The 15,741-nt window shown below is 41.8% G+C and overlaps 1 protein-coding gene across 2 annotated transcripts; it reads left to right on the forward strand.

Moving 5' to 3' along the window:
- The first annotated feature begins 42 nt into the window (after positions 1–42).
- On the forward strand, positions 43–14,606 carry CKAP2 (cytoskeleton associated protein 2). Of its 2 annotated transcripts, none has more exons than XM_062618925.1 (9): positions 43–205; positions 1,869–1,956; positions 4,498–4,576; positions 8,654–9,477; positions 10,348–10,522; positions 11,038–11,205; positions 11,763–11,835; positions 12,509–12,899; positions 13,772–14,606. In XM_062618925.1, the coding sequence occupies exons 1-9, from the start codon at positions 145–147 to the stop codon at positions 14,004–14,006; spliced, it is 2,094 nt and encodes a 697-aa protein (XP_062474909.1). In that variant the 5' UTR covers positions 43–144; the 3' UTR covers positions 14,007–14,606. The 2 variants fall into 2 exon arrangements, with proteins under 2 accessions (XP_062474909.1, XP_062474910.1); XM_062618926.1 differs by having other exon boundaries at positions 4,501–4,576.
- The last annotated feature ends 1,135 nt before the right edge of the window (positions 14,607–15,741 follow it).

A 15,741-nucleotide genomic window follows, 5' to 3' on the forward strand; every position in this document is an offset into this window, starting at 1 on the left:
GTCACAGCCGCGCGCGCTCTGCCGGCGTGCCCCCTCCCCTCTCGCCATTGGCCAGTTCAAGCCCCGCGGCCGGCCCAGTCGGGAGGTGCGGCGCGGCGGTAGATTCAAACGGCCCCGCAACGACCAGCTTAATACTGGGCGGTGATGGCGGCGCGTTCGGTGCCCTGGCTGCCGGACAGCCGCAGGTCCGATCCGCTCTACAGAGGTAAGGCTGAGGGTGGGTACCGAGCCCCTCGGGGATGGAGCGCCCTCCGGTCTCTGCCGGGGCTGTCCCTCGTTGCTGCTCCGAGTAGCGCCGGGTGAGGCCGCAGCTGGAACCGATGGGAGAGGGGAGCTGGCCACTTTCTGCGGTGAGAGGGAGGAGGGGGCGAGCGCCTCAGGAAAGGTAGGAAACCGGGCAGGCCTTGGTAGCGGCCGTCGCGATCGTGGTTTCAGAGCTGACCGGTGCGAGCGAGGGTATGAGACCTCAGCCTCTTCTTGCAGAGCTGGGGCCAATGCTCGCCCCCAGGCAGGGCTTCTGGAGCGAGAGCCTTTCTTCACGGTAAAAGGCACGTCTTAATCTAAGAGCATCCTATTGAAACATGCAAATGCTCCGACATACACCTGTACTCCTCTGTTCGTTATTTTCTGACCGGTTTGCCTTCTGCAAGTTCAGTAAGCGGAATTGCTTTGACGGGGCTTTGCTCTTTGGACTCCGCAGGCCTCGAATTTCAGAAGCAGAAGGTGCCTAGGATGCTCTGGGATGCACACTGAGATCGCTGCTCTGCAGCGTCTCTTAGCAGGTACCCCGCTGGTGTGCACCTCTTCAGAAGCAGGCCATGCGTGCACCCTCTAGGGCTTCATGCAGCGTGGGCTTGGACAAAACATGAAAGATAATGAACACATGCAAAGAGATTCAAAAGGCGACTTCTGCCTGCCTGGAAGGGGCAGAAGTGGGGGTTTATATGTGAGTTCATTGGAGACTTCCACGGCTGAGTGAGCCCTGCCTATGTTGGGGGATGGTGCAATGCCATGAGTTCTGAATACCATAAAGTAATTATTGTTCTGAGTCAAAGATAATGCTCCAACTTCTTGCTCTCACATCCTACTGCATATGAAACTGTTGAGATTTGGAGTTTTAACTGTTTAGACTGGTTCTGTAGATGCTTGAGATTCCTTTGGGTGGCAGGGCTGTCTTATCCCAGCTGCTTCCAGCAAGCCAAGGTCACTAACTCCCTACATGAACAAGGAATGTTCTCTGAAAAAGAACAACAGTATAGTCTTATGAAAGATGCAAGTCTCTAGCACGCAGTAAGCCACTGAAAACATGAGAAAGTATCCTGTTCTGGAATCACTCTCTGTATTAAGACAGTGACAGCTGGCTTCAGACCTTTTCAGTATCATTTCCTGCTGTTACTAACACTGCTGTTGGTCCAACATTTGTGCAGATGGAAGAGAAGCGAATGATTTTGCAATGGTCAGATTCAAGTGCATGGTGTTTTTCATGTGTGCTATACTTGCATTACAAGCAAAGTGTGCTTGCTGAACCAACAATGTGTGAAATACTGGTCAGGCATCCAGAAGGTAGAAGAGTGAGCCTGGACTTCTTCCCATCATGATTTCTTTTAGCTTAATGCAGCAAACCAACCATCTTGTATAGCTGTGAAATTACATTCAACCGCCCCTTGAATAGCTTTTCTTAAGAAATGAGAGAATGTGTAAGACATCATAAGATGTGAATATTAAACTTTCTTTATCCACAGTGTCTACATTTCATCATTTCTTGATACATTTCTAATTGCATTTCCTTTTTTGAGAGGCAAAATTTGGTATTACTAATATAACAGAAAATGTAGTAAATCTTTATTTTTCTTTTTTAAACCCACTAGTACAAAGACGGCAAAAGGTTGAAGAATACCTATCTAGGAAAAAGACCTTTTCTGGTGTGCCCATTCAAGAAAAGGAAGCATCCATCAGGTAGTACTTCTACTATAGCTTACATACCTTTAAAAAAGGTCCATGGTTGGTGGGAAAGACACAAATAGTTCTTGCAGAGAACCTCAACCAAAAGGTGAGACCATGTGATGTAACTAGTGACAGCATGGGTTTCCTAAAGTCCTTTTATTGTCAGCAAATACTAAAAGTTTTTAACCAAATGCATAATAGATGCAATTAATGAAGTATATAATCTGTTCCTCCAGAGACTGTTTTCATATGGAGAGCTTTTCCTTCAGATGCTACTTTGCTGTTTGCTTCTATAACAAGTGAGGGGAAACTGCCCCAAGTTGCACCAGGGGAGGTTCAGATTGGATATTATCAAAAATATCTTCAAAAGGGTTGTCAAGCACTGGACCAGGCTGCACAGGGAAGTGATTGAGTCACCATCCCTGGAGGTATTTAAAAGATGTGTATATGTGGCACTTAGGGATATGGTTTACTGGTGGGCTTGGCAGCGCTACGTTAGCGGTTGGACTCGATGATATTAAAGGTCTTTTCCAACCTAAACAATTCTATGATTCTGTAACTTCTGATCAGCTCCTGTAACATGTATTCTCTGTCGTTGGTGACATGGTATGCAGACCGCTTTTTGCAGCGTTTCAAAGTCACTGATTATCCTTATTTTCACTAATGTACCTTCATGTTCAATTTGGCTGGCTTACAGAAGATCATCTGATGGAAAGATACAGTTGCTAAATGGAATGTTAATTTTTGGTCACACAGAATCATAGAATCGTTAGGGTTGGAAAGGACCTTAAGATCATCTAGTTCCAACCCCCCTGCCATGGGCAGGGACACCTCACACTAAATCATGTCACCCAAGGCTCTGTCCAACCTGGCCTTGAACACTGCCAGGGATAGAGCATTCACAACTTCCCTGGGCAACCCATTCCAGTGCCTCACCACCCTTACAGTAAAGAACTTCCTCCTTATATCCAATCTAAGCTTCCCCTGTTTAAGTTTTAACCCTTTGCTCCTTGCCCTGGCACTACAGTCCCTAATGAAGAGTCCCTCCCCAGCATCCCTATAGGCCCTCTTCAGATACTGGAAGGCTGCTATGAGGTCTCCACGCAGCCTTCTCTTCTCCAGGCTGAACAGCCCCAACTTTTTCAGCCTATCTTCATACGGGAGGTGCTCCAGTCCTCGTAGGCCCTCCTCTGGACTTGTTCCAACAGTTCCATGTCCTTCTTATGTTCAGGACACCAGAACTGTACATAGTGCTCCAAGGGAGGAGTATTCGTGTTAACTCAGATTGGTGAATTAAGAAAGTACATAGTTTCCAAACACAGATTAGAGAGGCAGATGTGTTTTTTAAAAAAAAGTATTGCAATGTGGCAAGGGACGTGTAAAAGTAGAATAATAAAACCAACTAATACAAAGAAATGCAAGATTTATGATTCTTAAAAGATTCTTGTGATTCTTCCTTGACAGTATCAATGCAATCAAACTGCTTACTGGTAAATGCCTTTCCTTGGGCCCAGCTCAGCTGTACCCAAAACAAGACCTGGCTATGTGCGAGCAGGTTGGCCTAGAGACACATGGAGCTCTACTCAGAGCTCGCATCTAGCAGGTGCTTACTTGAGGATGGGCTGAGCACTGCTCCCTATGCTTGCATGGATTATTATAGGTGAATAGCATGACTACACTCTGTATGACCACAGAATCTAGGGGCTTTGAACAACCTGGTCTAGTAGAAGGTGTCCCTGCCCACGGCAGGGGGTTTGGAACCAGATGATCTTTAAGGTCCCTTCCAACCCAAACCATTTTATGATTCTAGGTATGTAGTTCAGCACAAATGAACAGAAAGTGTTTTGAACTTCTCTTCCACCAGAGATCCACATTCCAGAGACATGTTTCATATAATGCATCATGAAGCATTTGAGAAAAAATATGGATTTGTAATTTTAAACTGAGGTGTTTTTCTTCTGAGCTGTCAATACATTTTCATAGTTGCTAGGAGACGATACTGGTCTTGGTGGTTTTGCTGCTCACTGAGTAGTCTGGTGCCAGCTCTGGTGCCTGACTGCAGGTTTTGGAACCCGTCAGTGTGGTAGGAACTATGTATCGTTGTTTAGACTTGCCTCAAATGGCCTGGCTTCTGATGATGCAGTAGCTGAGCTTCAACTCTTTTTGCTTTTCCTCCTTCCCCCTCAACAGCAGCATTTAGAAACTTGACCTTCTCTAGCAGATGCACCAGGCCAGACAGGTTGGTGCTCATCCTTAAACATGAGAATGATACCTGCAGTAAATTGTCTGTTCTCTTTTCCTTCCCCTTTGTTAGCCAGCTCTTTTATGGTGTAAGAAAGGATGTTTTTCAGCCTGGGCTCTGATTAGTGATTGCTTAAGCATTTATTTTTTTCTGGAGAAAGAGTGCAAGCTGAATAGAAATGCTTCAGTATGATTTCAGCTTGCAGATTGCCACACTGGACCGTGTGAACTCACTCTGAAGATACATTTATTTGTTACACTGCAGGGTGATTTACGATGTCTTAGTTTTGTTTTGTTTGCTTTTCCTCTAAGCAGTAGCAGAACAAGGAGAGCAACTAGCAATAAACTGCAAGACAAAATACATTTCTCAATATCTCCAAAGACAGAAATGGTAAGTTTTTGACTGATACTCCAATACTGATGGCACTCTGTTTCTGTGGCTATAACATTCCACTTGCTTAAACTGTATTTTGGCTATATGATTTCCAGCGCATATAATTTGCAGGTGCAGAGGTGCAGTTTGTTTAAACTTTAGTCAAGGGCTGCTTATTACATGCTTTTTAGAGAGCTGTCGCATTACTGTATGTAGTGGATTATACTGATACTCAGTTTGTACCTGGCTAAAAAAGGGTTAAGGAGGATACTGTTATTGCTGAAATTTGACTAAATTTTAACAACTTTTCTTGAGGCTCTTGGAGCTTTTTGCATGTATTTTCAGTCTTTGAGGAAGTTGCTTAAAAAATGAGCAAGGTTTTCTGTCAGAGTAGGAATTCTGTTGTACTCTGTTATTTGGGGGTAAGAGGGCAGCCTAACAAAACTGTTGACAATGTGGTGGCTCAGCTGTGAAGCTGGCAAATATAGTGTAATCAGAAGTAGATGCTAATACCTAATCAGAGTTGAAAGGAATACTTTCCCTCTATCATTCAGTGTCACTTTTCCAGAGTTAAGATACACATGGTTGTGCTGCTTAGAAATAACAAAATACAGATTCTTCTCCAGACCTGCTTTCAAGGAAAGGTGAGGGAGGGAGCAAAAAACCCCCAAACAAGCAAGCAAAACAACAAGAAACCAAAACAACAACAAAACCCACAACCCCCTCCCCCCAGAAAAAAACAACGAAAAAAACCAAAACATAAAACCTGTGTTCATGTTAGATTGGTTTGAGTCTGGGTTCTAAAAGATTGGGAGACCTGAAGTCATGTGAGGAAGAAAGCAAAACACCTTAACTTCAAAGGAATTTTAGAGACTTCCCGGAGGGAGACACATCAGTCTGTTTTACTATCTTGTGATTTTTAAGTTGAGTTAAACTACACTGCTTCCTGGAATAACAGCTTTTGTACTTTCAAGATGGTCAAATTTGAGATCCTCAGGACAGTGAGAAGAGCATGCAGCAAGCTCACTGCCCTGGACTTCAGGAGAGCAGACTTTGGCCTCTTCAGGAACCTGCTTAGGTTCCATGGGATATAGCCCTAGAGGGCAGGGGGGCCCAAGACTCTTAGTTGATATTAAAGGATCACTTGCTACAAGCTCAGGAGTGTTGCATCCCAACTAGAAGGAAGTGGAGCAGGAGGGTCAGGAGACCTCCTTGGATGGATAAGGAGCTCCTGAGGAAAATTTGAAGGAAAAAAAGAGGCTTATAATAAGTGGAAGCAAGGACAGGCGGCCTGGGAAGAGTACAGGGATGTTGTCAGGGAAGCTAGGGACCAGGTTAGGAAAGCTAAGGCCCAGTTAGAATTAAACTTGGCTAGGGATATTAAGGATAACAGGAAGGGATGCTACAGGTACATAGCAAATAAAAAACAGACTAGGGACAATGTAGGCCCCCTCAGGAAGCTCTCGGGAGAACTGGCTACACAGGATTTGGGGAAGGCTGAGGTTCTGAATGACTTCTTTGCCTCGGTCTTCACTGGCAGAGGCTCTGAACACACCACCCAAGTCTTGTAAGGCAGATGCAGGGACTGTGGGAATGAAGACCTTGGGCCCACTGTAGGAGAGGAACTGGTTTGAGACCATCTTAAAAACCTGAACATGCACAAGTCCATGGGACCTGATGAAATCCACCCGTGGGTCCTCAAGGAGCTGGCAAATGAAGTTGCTAAGCCACTGTCCATCATATTTGAAAAATCATGGCAGTCAGGTGAAGTTCCCAACGACTGGAAAAAGGGAAATATAACCCCCATTTTCAAGAAGGGGAAAATGGATGACCCGGGGAATTACAGACCAGTCAGTCTCACCTCTGTGCCTGGCAAAATCTTGGAGCAGATTCTCCTGGAAGGCATGCTAAGGCCCATGAAAAACAACAAGGTGCTTGGTGACAGCCAGCATGGCTTCACTAAGGGGAAATCCTGCCTGACCAATTTGGTGGCCTTCTATGATGGGGCTACAGAACTGATGGACAGGGGTAGAGCAGTTGATGTCATCTACCTGGACTTGTGTGAAGCCTTTGACACTGTCCCACACAACATCCTTGTCTCTAAATTGGAGAGACCTCAATTGGATGGATGGACCACTCGGTGGATAAAGAACTGGCTGGATGGCTGCATGCAAAGAGTTGTGGTCAATGGCTCAATGTCTGGCTGGTGACCAGTAACGAGTGGTGTCCCTCAGGGATCGGTGTTGGGACCAGTCTTGTTTAACATCTTCGTCGCTGACATGGACAGTGGGATTGAGTGCGCCCTCAGCAAGTTTGCTGATGACACCAAGCTGTGTGGTTCGGTTGATACCCTGGAGGGAAGGAATGCCATCCAGAGGGACCTTGACACGCTTGTGAGGTGGGCTGATGCCCACCTCATGAAGTTTAACCATGTCAAGTGCAAGGCCCTACACCTGGGTCAGAGCAATCCCAGGCACAGCTACAGGTTGGGCAGAGAAGAGATTCAGAGCAGCCCTGCGGAGAAGGACTTGGGGGTGTTGGTTGATGAAAAAATGAACATGAGCAGGCAGTGTGCACTTGCAGCCCAGAAAGCCAACCGTATCCTGGGCTGCATCAAAAGGAGCGTGACCAGCAGGTCAAAGGAGGTGATCCTGCCCCTTTACTCTGCTCTTGTGAGACCTCACCTGGAGTATTGTGTGCAGTTCTGGTGTCCTCAACATAAAGAGGACATGGAACTGTTGGAACAAGTCCAGAGGAGGGCCACGAGGATGATCAGGGGACTGGAGCACCTCCTAAGTGCTCAGACAGGCTGAGAAAGTTGGGGCTGTTCAGCCTGGAGAAGAGAAGGCTGCATGGAGACCTCATAGCAGCCTTCCAGTATCTGAAGAGGGCCTATAGGGATGCTGGCGAGGGACTCTTCATTAGGGACTGTAGTGATAGGACAAGGGGTAACGGGTTCAAACTTAAACAGGAGAAGTTTAGATTGGATATAAGAAGGAAATTCTTTCCTGTTAGGGTGGTGAGGCACTGGAATGGGTTGCTGAGGGAGGCTGTGAATGCTCCATCCCTGGCAGTGTTCAAGACCAGGTTGTACAGAGCCTTGGGTGACATGGTTTAGTGTGAGGTGTCCCTGCCCATGGAGGGGGTTTGGATCTAGATGATCTTAAGGTCCTTTCCAACCCTAACTATTCTATGATTCTACTTAAGCTTTAGTTATTGGCTTAGTCAAATCTAACTTCTAAGCCTAAATGACAGACCAGGAAATGAGATGCGGTGTGATTTTCTTACAGTTTGAGGGCATCTTCCTTACAGGAGAATGGTATCAGCTTCTGCACTCTTCCATGTGTCATTCATTTATTTATTTTTTTTCCCCCATACTTTTTTGGATCTTTCAGTCTTCCATAAGCTGCTACTTGGATAATGCTGAATTGGTTGCTGTAGAACATCCTTTTTAGAGGAAAAGCGAAGGTTCCACTTCTCATGGCCTCTGGGCTAGGGTTATGATAAGAACATAGAGTTGAGAGTCTCAGGGAGTAGAGTAAGGCTGTATAAAATTCACGAGTCTATTCATAAGTACGGCATCCTACAGCTCATTAGTAAGAAAACTTCTTGCTCTTGTAACATCCTAATGCCCTAACTGAAGGTTTTATTCACCTTATATTTATATATGCACACCTTATAAATAAGTCTACCCACAGTAAGGAGTAGAGTGGTGCTGCCATTAAATGATGGACTATGCAGGCTGAGATACTACTTTTGACTGTATGCAGCCCAAAGCAAATTTCTACTTTGACTCCTTAGAAGGTGATTTTGGCAGTTAAAAGACAGTAGCTATTTAGAGAATTTTGTTTCTATAGGAAGAGTGTAGCCCTCAGATTAGGCCTTCTTACTTTTTTTTTAATGTGAATTCTACAATAATAGTTGACAAATATTCTACTCAGTATATATACACTACTTTTGTAGACACTTAGTGGCAAAGTGGCGTTTACAGTTAATCACTTTAGTCCTGTAAATGAGTGAAAACCTCTTTGGAAACAAATAACATGCAGCATGAATGTACTTGTAACATGTCCATGGATATGCTTTTGATTTCAGGAAAATAAAGAGAACGCTAACGAACTGTCATGGGACCAATCAAGCGAACCCTTAGAAAAAAATGTTATTTTTAACTCTTCCACAGTCACACTGACAAATTCCAAACTGGGGACAGACTATGTTCCTGAAGAACATACTTCCAAGTCTGAAGTTACTGAAATAAAATCGCAGAATATGTCGCTTACCAAGTGCTTCTTGAAAATAAAAAGCATAAAAGAGAAACGATTGCTGGCAGAAAAACAGAGTTCAAGTGTCAGCCTACCAAAGAAACCAGTGCTTGGTACATATCGTGGCAAAGTTATCCAGTCCAAGATAAACTCCTTCCGAAAAGCACCAAAAAGTGAGGTGGGAAAGAGTTCTTTCCCAGACAAGAGGCTGCTTCCCTCTGCTGCCAAACCAGCAGCAAGTTCTTTGTCCATGAGCACCTGTAGTGAAGCTCTGAAGACCAGCAAAGCCACAAATAACCGTAATTCTGTAAAACCGAATGGTGTCCTCCCTCTCCAGAGCAACCCATCTGACAAAGCTGCTATGAACTCCCAGTCTGGTCTGAAGAAAAGGCAACTGACATCTGCTGTAGTGCCAAAGAAAGTAACAGTCCAAAAAATGAATGGTGGAAGGGGACCACCGCCACTGAAGGCTGCTTCTAACAATTCTGACTGCAGATTACTAGGAGTGAAGAACTGTGGAGATTATTGTGAAGATGCAAGACTGAGAGTTCCTGCAAAATTGGTTTCTGTTGTTCCTGCTACAAAGTTGGGGCAGAATTCTAAAACTAATGGCAACAGAACATCTGTTCTGTTGAAAGAGTCAGCAGAAGAGAGAAGGTAACAGTTACTGTCATAGCTTGATTTTTAGGAGGTATCTAGACTTTCTTTCCAAGAATATCTATTTTTATCTATTTCTTGCTGTAAATGCACTGAAAATAAAAGAATTGATGCCCAAGGGCAGCAAAGTAAAACTGTAGACTTAGTATTGAGAAACCAGGATTCAGACTTCTTGCAGCAGCTCTTCAGGCTTACAGCTTGTCCTGCGTGGTTATAAATAGAAAATGTATATAGAGCATGTTTAGGGACTGAGGGAGAGCACTTGGCAATGACATTTTTCAGCTTGGTTGAATGCAACTTGGATGATGGAGTGAAGATTCATTATCTAAAATTAATATAATAGAGCTCCTTGTAGAAAGTCACATTTACTAAAAACTGGTTGTCTAGAGGGATGGAGCTGAAATATATATGAAGACCGAAATAGCTTTTAAACAGTGAAACTGATGTATAAATGTATGTGATGAGGTTGTTCTGGGCTCCCCATGCTTTGTCTCTTTAGAGATGGTTTCGAGTTACTCTGATTTGAAGTGGATTAGGGAGGAGAGGTGGCACAGATGGATAAATCGGAAGCATTTTTTTTATCCTCCCTTGAAGAAAAGGGTCTGTAGCCTAAGTCTTCTGTTGATGCTGGAAAGAGAGAGATTAAAATGTTCTGACCTGACAGATACCTAAAGCAGATAGCAATATGTGTGGTTCTGAAATTTCCATGCAGGTATAAATGGCAGCTGTATTCCTTTTATGATTAAAGGGAGAGGACTCGAGGACTATCTGGAAAGTACATCTTTGTATAACTTAATCCTAGTTAGTGTCAGTCAATGTAAAAAATGATAAAACATCTGTCACTTCAGCTAATAATATTCTTATATGCAGAGCTCGCCTGGATGAATGGAGAACATCTAGAGGAAAATTGATGAGGAGACCTCCAATACATGTGCTTCTGGAACCCCAGTTTAAAAGCAAAGTATCTGGTGATTCTCTAGAGCATGTATTACACAATGAAAAGGTCAACAAGACTCTCTCAGAATGTCTGCAGTTAACTGAACAGGTATTCAGTCCCTTGCCTACCAAGTTCCAGTCATGTAAGGTCTATCGGCATGCTGGACCTCTGAATCAGATACAGAGGACTAACTGTTCCTCAAGTTAAGCAATATCATAGCTTTTTGCTGACACCTAAAGACATTAGATGTTATGTAAGCTTCAGTAACTTGCTGAACTACCCAGTAAGATCAGGCAATATGGTAACATAATAAAGTACAAAAGCTGTAATATGAGAGTACCTATGAAGTAATCTAAACCAAGTTTGCATTTGCAGAAATGTGCCTGGACATCTGAAAAAGACTGGTTTAAGTAGTTTTGAAGATGTCTACGCATTCTACCATCCCTTCTACTTACAATAGTGTACAAATAATTCTCATTTGGAAGAACTGCTGAATCCTTACAAATGAGAATTCTTCTGCCAAAGAAAGAAAAAAATACTTGTTCTCTAGCTCAAAACCAGCTAAAATAGAGCACCTCAAAATGTTCATTGTATTTAAATCTCTGCTCTTGTGTTGACTTTAGGAATGTCAAGGCGATGAAGTACGTGCCATGCTGGAATGTCTAACACAGAGCATTCCTGAGGCTAAAAAGCTTGCAAAGTACTGGATCTGCTGTATGCGTCTTGAACAGATGGGTCCTCTTGAAAAGCTTATTGCTGTCTATGAGGAGGCCATTTTGGCAGGAGCAGTGGTGAGCAGCTTGTCTTGAACTTTGAGATTAATGAATATAAATGCATAAAAGTGTGGTATATAGATAAAATACAGCTACTTCTGATTTTAGTAAATCCTTTCATTTTAGAAGAAGAGCCATGTGACCTAGTTGAACATGAAAAATCAGATTTGGTTTGCTCTGTAACCACTGTAAATACTTACTACTTTCAAGGAGAAAGGTCTAGGATCATCAAAATACCATATGACCTAGAAGAAACTAAGGACTGAGAGTTCTAGTATCACGAGAAACCCAGAACAGAACTTAATTTTACATTGATGGGCTTAATTCTATACTTTATTACCAGCAACACTTCAGGGCATCGAATACAGCCGTAGTGCACTCAATACAGAAAATATAGGGATCACTTTTGTTCCAACTTATGTCTAAACAGCATTAAATAGGGTTTGTAACATGGATATCATATGGTCTATACTGATTTTCCTGTAATACCTGTAATACTTGTTATACCAAATAAGTTGAAATTATGATTAATTTTGGAGTTTTTTTCCTAAAACAATACCACTTTTTTTTCCCAGCCTAAAGATGAACTGCGAAACACACTAATAGAAACTATGAAAAATAACAAAAGCCTTTTTAAGTCTGAGGATGGTAAGTCCAAGTACTCCACTCTAGTTAAATGTTTGGCATGACAGGTAACACAAGCTATCTGTTGAAACTGTTTGTGCTTATAGTGTATTCTATTTCATGGACACTTCTCTCTGATATTTTATATTTACTTGTCTTTGAAAACAATATTGACCAATTCTTTTCAATTGTGGGCATGTTAAAAAGAGTAGCGGAGATGCTTTCATATCCAAACTTCCTCCTTAAATTCTATCAAAGCAATGTTGTCTGCCCATCTTAGCCTGATAATCAAAAAGTAAATATTTTTGTGAGCTAAATATCAGTTGCTGCTTTGACATGTAAACTTCACTAGCAGTTGCATGGTTGTGTTATGTCATAGTGTCAGTTAAAGGTGGCATATGTTCTGATTTTGGAGGCAAAGTAGCTATGTACATTCCTATTGAATATAACATAACCTGACAAGCATTTGATAACAGAAGCTGACTGAAATACTTGTTGAGACCCGCTGTGCTGAGAATGACTCATCAGGATGTACTCAGGTTGCATTATTAGTAACTTACATTGCTGTGGTTCCTACTCAAAGCATACTTATCTTTCATTCTCATGTAGAGCTTTAAGATTGTGTAGATCTCTCAAACATTGATTTTCTTTAGTTGTAACTAACCACAGCTGTACTTCTTCAACATTTCAATTTTAGGGGGAGCTGTGATAGACCTTCATTTAAGTAAGGTAGTGGAAGTCAGCAAGGAACCAAATCCATCTGTAGAGCAGGTTCAGAAGGCCTGCAAGGATATCTGTTCTGATGATGGCCAAAAAGCAGAGAGTGATGACAAGAAAACAGAGATTAGCAGTGAAGTGAACAAAAAAGAAATGGATTTAGACTTGAAACCAAGGGAAGAGATCTTGCCAAAAAAGAATAAAAAGCACAAGACTAAAGAACGTGCGAAAAAGAAAGGAAAATCTGAAGCAGAAGAGAAGCATGAGGATAAGGTGAAAGATATAGTCCAAACAGTTAATACTCCTGAGAAGGAGAATGACACATCTTCTATAATGAGATGCAGTCAACCTACCACTCCGCACTTGGAAAGGTAAGATTACTTCAGGTCACTATGGAAAACTTGCAGTGTCTGGGGTAACAGACACTTTGTCCTTTTGAAACAGGGAGGCACCACATCTATGAACACCTGGTTAAAAGCTTTCAAGAATTTAAGGGTTTGGGGTGTTTTTTTTATGATTGTTTCTTCTTCCTTCAGGGTGAAGTCTTTTTTAAAAATAAATTCCTCCTTATTCAAGCTATTTTGCTATTTGAATGCCTCACTATAGAATAATCCGACCTCTGTGGCAGAGACATAAATTCCAGTATTAGAATCCCCTCCCAGAGGCAACATGGCAGTAGCAGTTCTACACTAAGATAGGTAAAAATAAAGGTGACTCTAGTCCTCCCCTATTCAAACGTAGATGTGGTTAGATGTCATATAACATGGAAATGAACAAGATGTAACTGTCCTGTAATGGTTCTTAATTGTATCTTGAGGTAAAAATCTTGGTAGTAATCTCAGGACAAAACAGACTATATTTAAATTCTCTTTTTGCCACAAAGTTTCTTCTAAGATTGCAGACCTAAAGTTGTGCTCAGCTTGGGCATCTGCTATAGATGGACTTCCATTAGCTGTCTGCTGTTCCTCATAGCAGGAAGAATAGTTCCCCCCTGCTGGAATAGGAGGTAATCTTCCTTTTGAAACTCATTTCAGGAATTTTCCCTGAAAATATTTTTCCCAAGAAGAGTTGTGTATCTGTTTTAACTGTATGACTGGGAAAGAGCCTGTTTCCTTCGGCTATGGAAATGGGGTAAATGGGAATCATGATTTGCTGTTTGCTAGCACCTGCTAGATGCTACAGAGATAGTTTATATGATGGTGTGCCTATGTTCAGTGATAATTTCTTTTTTTCTTTTCCCAAGTGTGAAGATGCACCATGAGGAAAATTACTCCAGTGCTAAAGACCTGAAAATTGTAACCCCTCTGCGATATTCTCAGCGTATTCGAGAGAAGATGTGCAAGCTGTCAGATACAGTTAAAGATCAAGATCCACGTGTCTCTTCATTTGAACAGCTAGGAGAACTGGAATCAAAAGCCACTGCATTTGTCCACAAAGAGAGCAATGTGATTGAAGAGACAAGTGCTGAAGTAGAGTAAAAAGTAGCATTAATGCTACATGGGGGTTAAAGATTGATCCTTTTTAAGAAGATGGGGGGGGGGGGTGGGGGGTGTGTGTGTGTGTTTTTAGCAGCTTTGAGAGGAGCTACCTGAAACTTGCATAGATCACTTAAGATGAAATTATACTGCCAGAGTCACAAAACTTTTGAATTTGCAAGTTTCTGCCTTTTCAAAATCTTGGCAAATCTGGTCTGGTTTAGTACTCATAAACATCAATGTCTTCATGTTAAATATGCTTCATTAAATACTGAATTAAGGAGTAGGCATAACACTTCACATAACAGGTTGTAGTATATTGCTAATACCTACTGTTTCCCTATTGCAATTCCTATAAATTTTTTAGCATTGCACAATCTAACTTTTAGCTTAAAAAACAATAATAACATAGTCATTCCAGTAGGGCAATGTCTACTACAACATTTAGTTTCTAAAACTGAAACCAGCTAGTAAGGTGAACACTAAATTTAAACTGTTGTGTTGTTTTAGCTAAGGTCTGATACACTCATTACTATGTGACTGTTCTAATATTGGTTTTGCATTAGTCTGTAATGTGGTAGACCTATTAAATTAATCAACTGAGTTGTATTTGTTCTTTATTTATGGGCTTTAGGTTGGAAACTAATGGCTATAGAATATAGCTATAGGCCTGAGACTGGAATTCTGAACATTATTTTAGTCTGTTCTTAAGTGAACTGTCAGAGCAGAATTTTTCATATTCTGCAGATGCTGAGTGTTTTCATAACTTCAGTATGCAGCATTTACATGAACTGTAGCTTAAATCCTACCTGAGTATTCAGATTTCAGTGTTAAACAGATCTGTCTTATGGCTAGCTAGAATATTCTATTTGCAGAAGGAACAAGCTCTTTGCATATAACAGGATGCATCTGACAAGAAAACAAAGTTTACTATTGCACTATAAGAATCCTGATCACTGACATGCTAGTCCAAGCATCCACTTGCAGTACTAAAAGGAGTAACACATTAAATGTGTCCAATTCAGGACATGGTCTAAGCAGGGCCTTCTGGTTCTCTGTTGTGGAAGATTAACTGCTGCATTTTCTGGTTCATGTGCTGACCAGGGTTTATGACTTAAACCCAGCTGGTAACTCAATACCACAGCTGCTCAGCCCTTTCCCTCCTTGCTGGGTGCGATGGGGAGGAGAATTGAAAGGACGTAAAACCCATGGGATAAGAGTAGTTTAATAACTAAAGTACAATATAATACTATAAATAATAAGGGAAATAATAGGGGGTGAGAATATGCAACTAAAAGGGGAAAGTATAAAACCAATAAACACAAGTGAAGCACAATACAATTGCTTGCCACCTGCTGATCGATAGCCAGCTGGACCTGAGCAGTGATTGATCCCTTCCAGGTAACTCCCTCCAGTTTATATACTAGGCATGACGTGCTGTTGTACGGAATACCCAAAACATGAAGGCAAGGCAGTAAGACCAAAGGGTAAGTGAGCAACTTGTTTGGTGATAGAAGGAATGACAAAATGAGTAGAAATTGTAAGACCTTAAATACAGCTAGAAAGGATTAGTATTATATGTTCAAGTTTTAATTATTTTAAAATCTAATAACAATCATGTATGGAAAAATACTTGAAGGGTCTATATTATATTCCAACATGAGTACAGTGCAAAGCTGCAGTACATACATTGTAAGTCTTAAGATTTGTGCTGGAATTAAACTTTATAAATTTAAAA

Source organism: Pezoporus occidentalis, unplaced genomic scaffold, assembly GCF_034315485.1.
Source record: "Pezoporus occidentalis ecotype Australia unplaced genomic scaffold, CSIRO_AGI_Poc_V1 ctg207, whole genome shotgun sequence".
Classification (NCBI taxonomy): domain Eukaryota; kingdom Metazoa; phylum Chordata; class Aves; order Psittaciformes; family Psittacidae; genus Pezoporus; species Pezoporus occidentalis.

Bases quoted from the DNA above. Each gene is read 5' to 3' on its own strand.
- CKAP2 (XM_062618925.1), top strand. From the start codon at position 145: ATGGCGGCGCGTTCGGTGCCCTGGCTGCCGGACAGCCGCAGGTCCGAT. The intron at 11,206-11,762 runs GTGAGCAGCTTG...TTTTTTTCCCAG, and splicing joins CCATTTTGGCAGGAGCAGTG to CCTAAAGATGAACTGCGAAA. The intron at 11,836-12,508 runs GTAAGTCCAAGT...TTTCAATTTTAG, and splicing joins CCTTTTTAAGTCTGAGGATG to GGGGAGCTGTGATAGACCTT.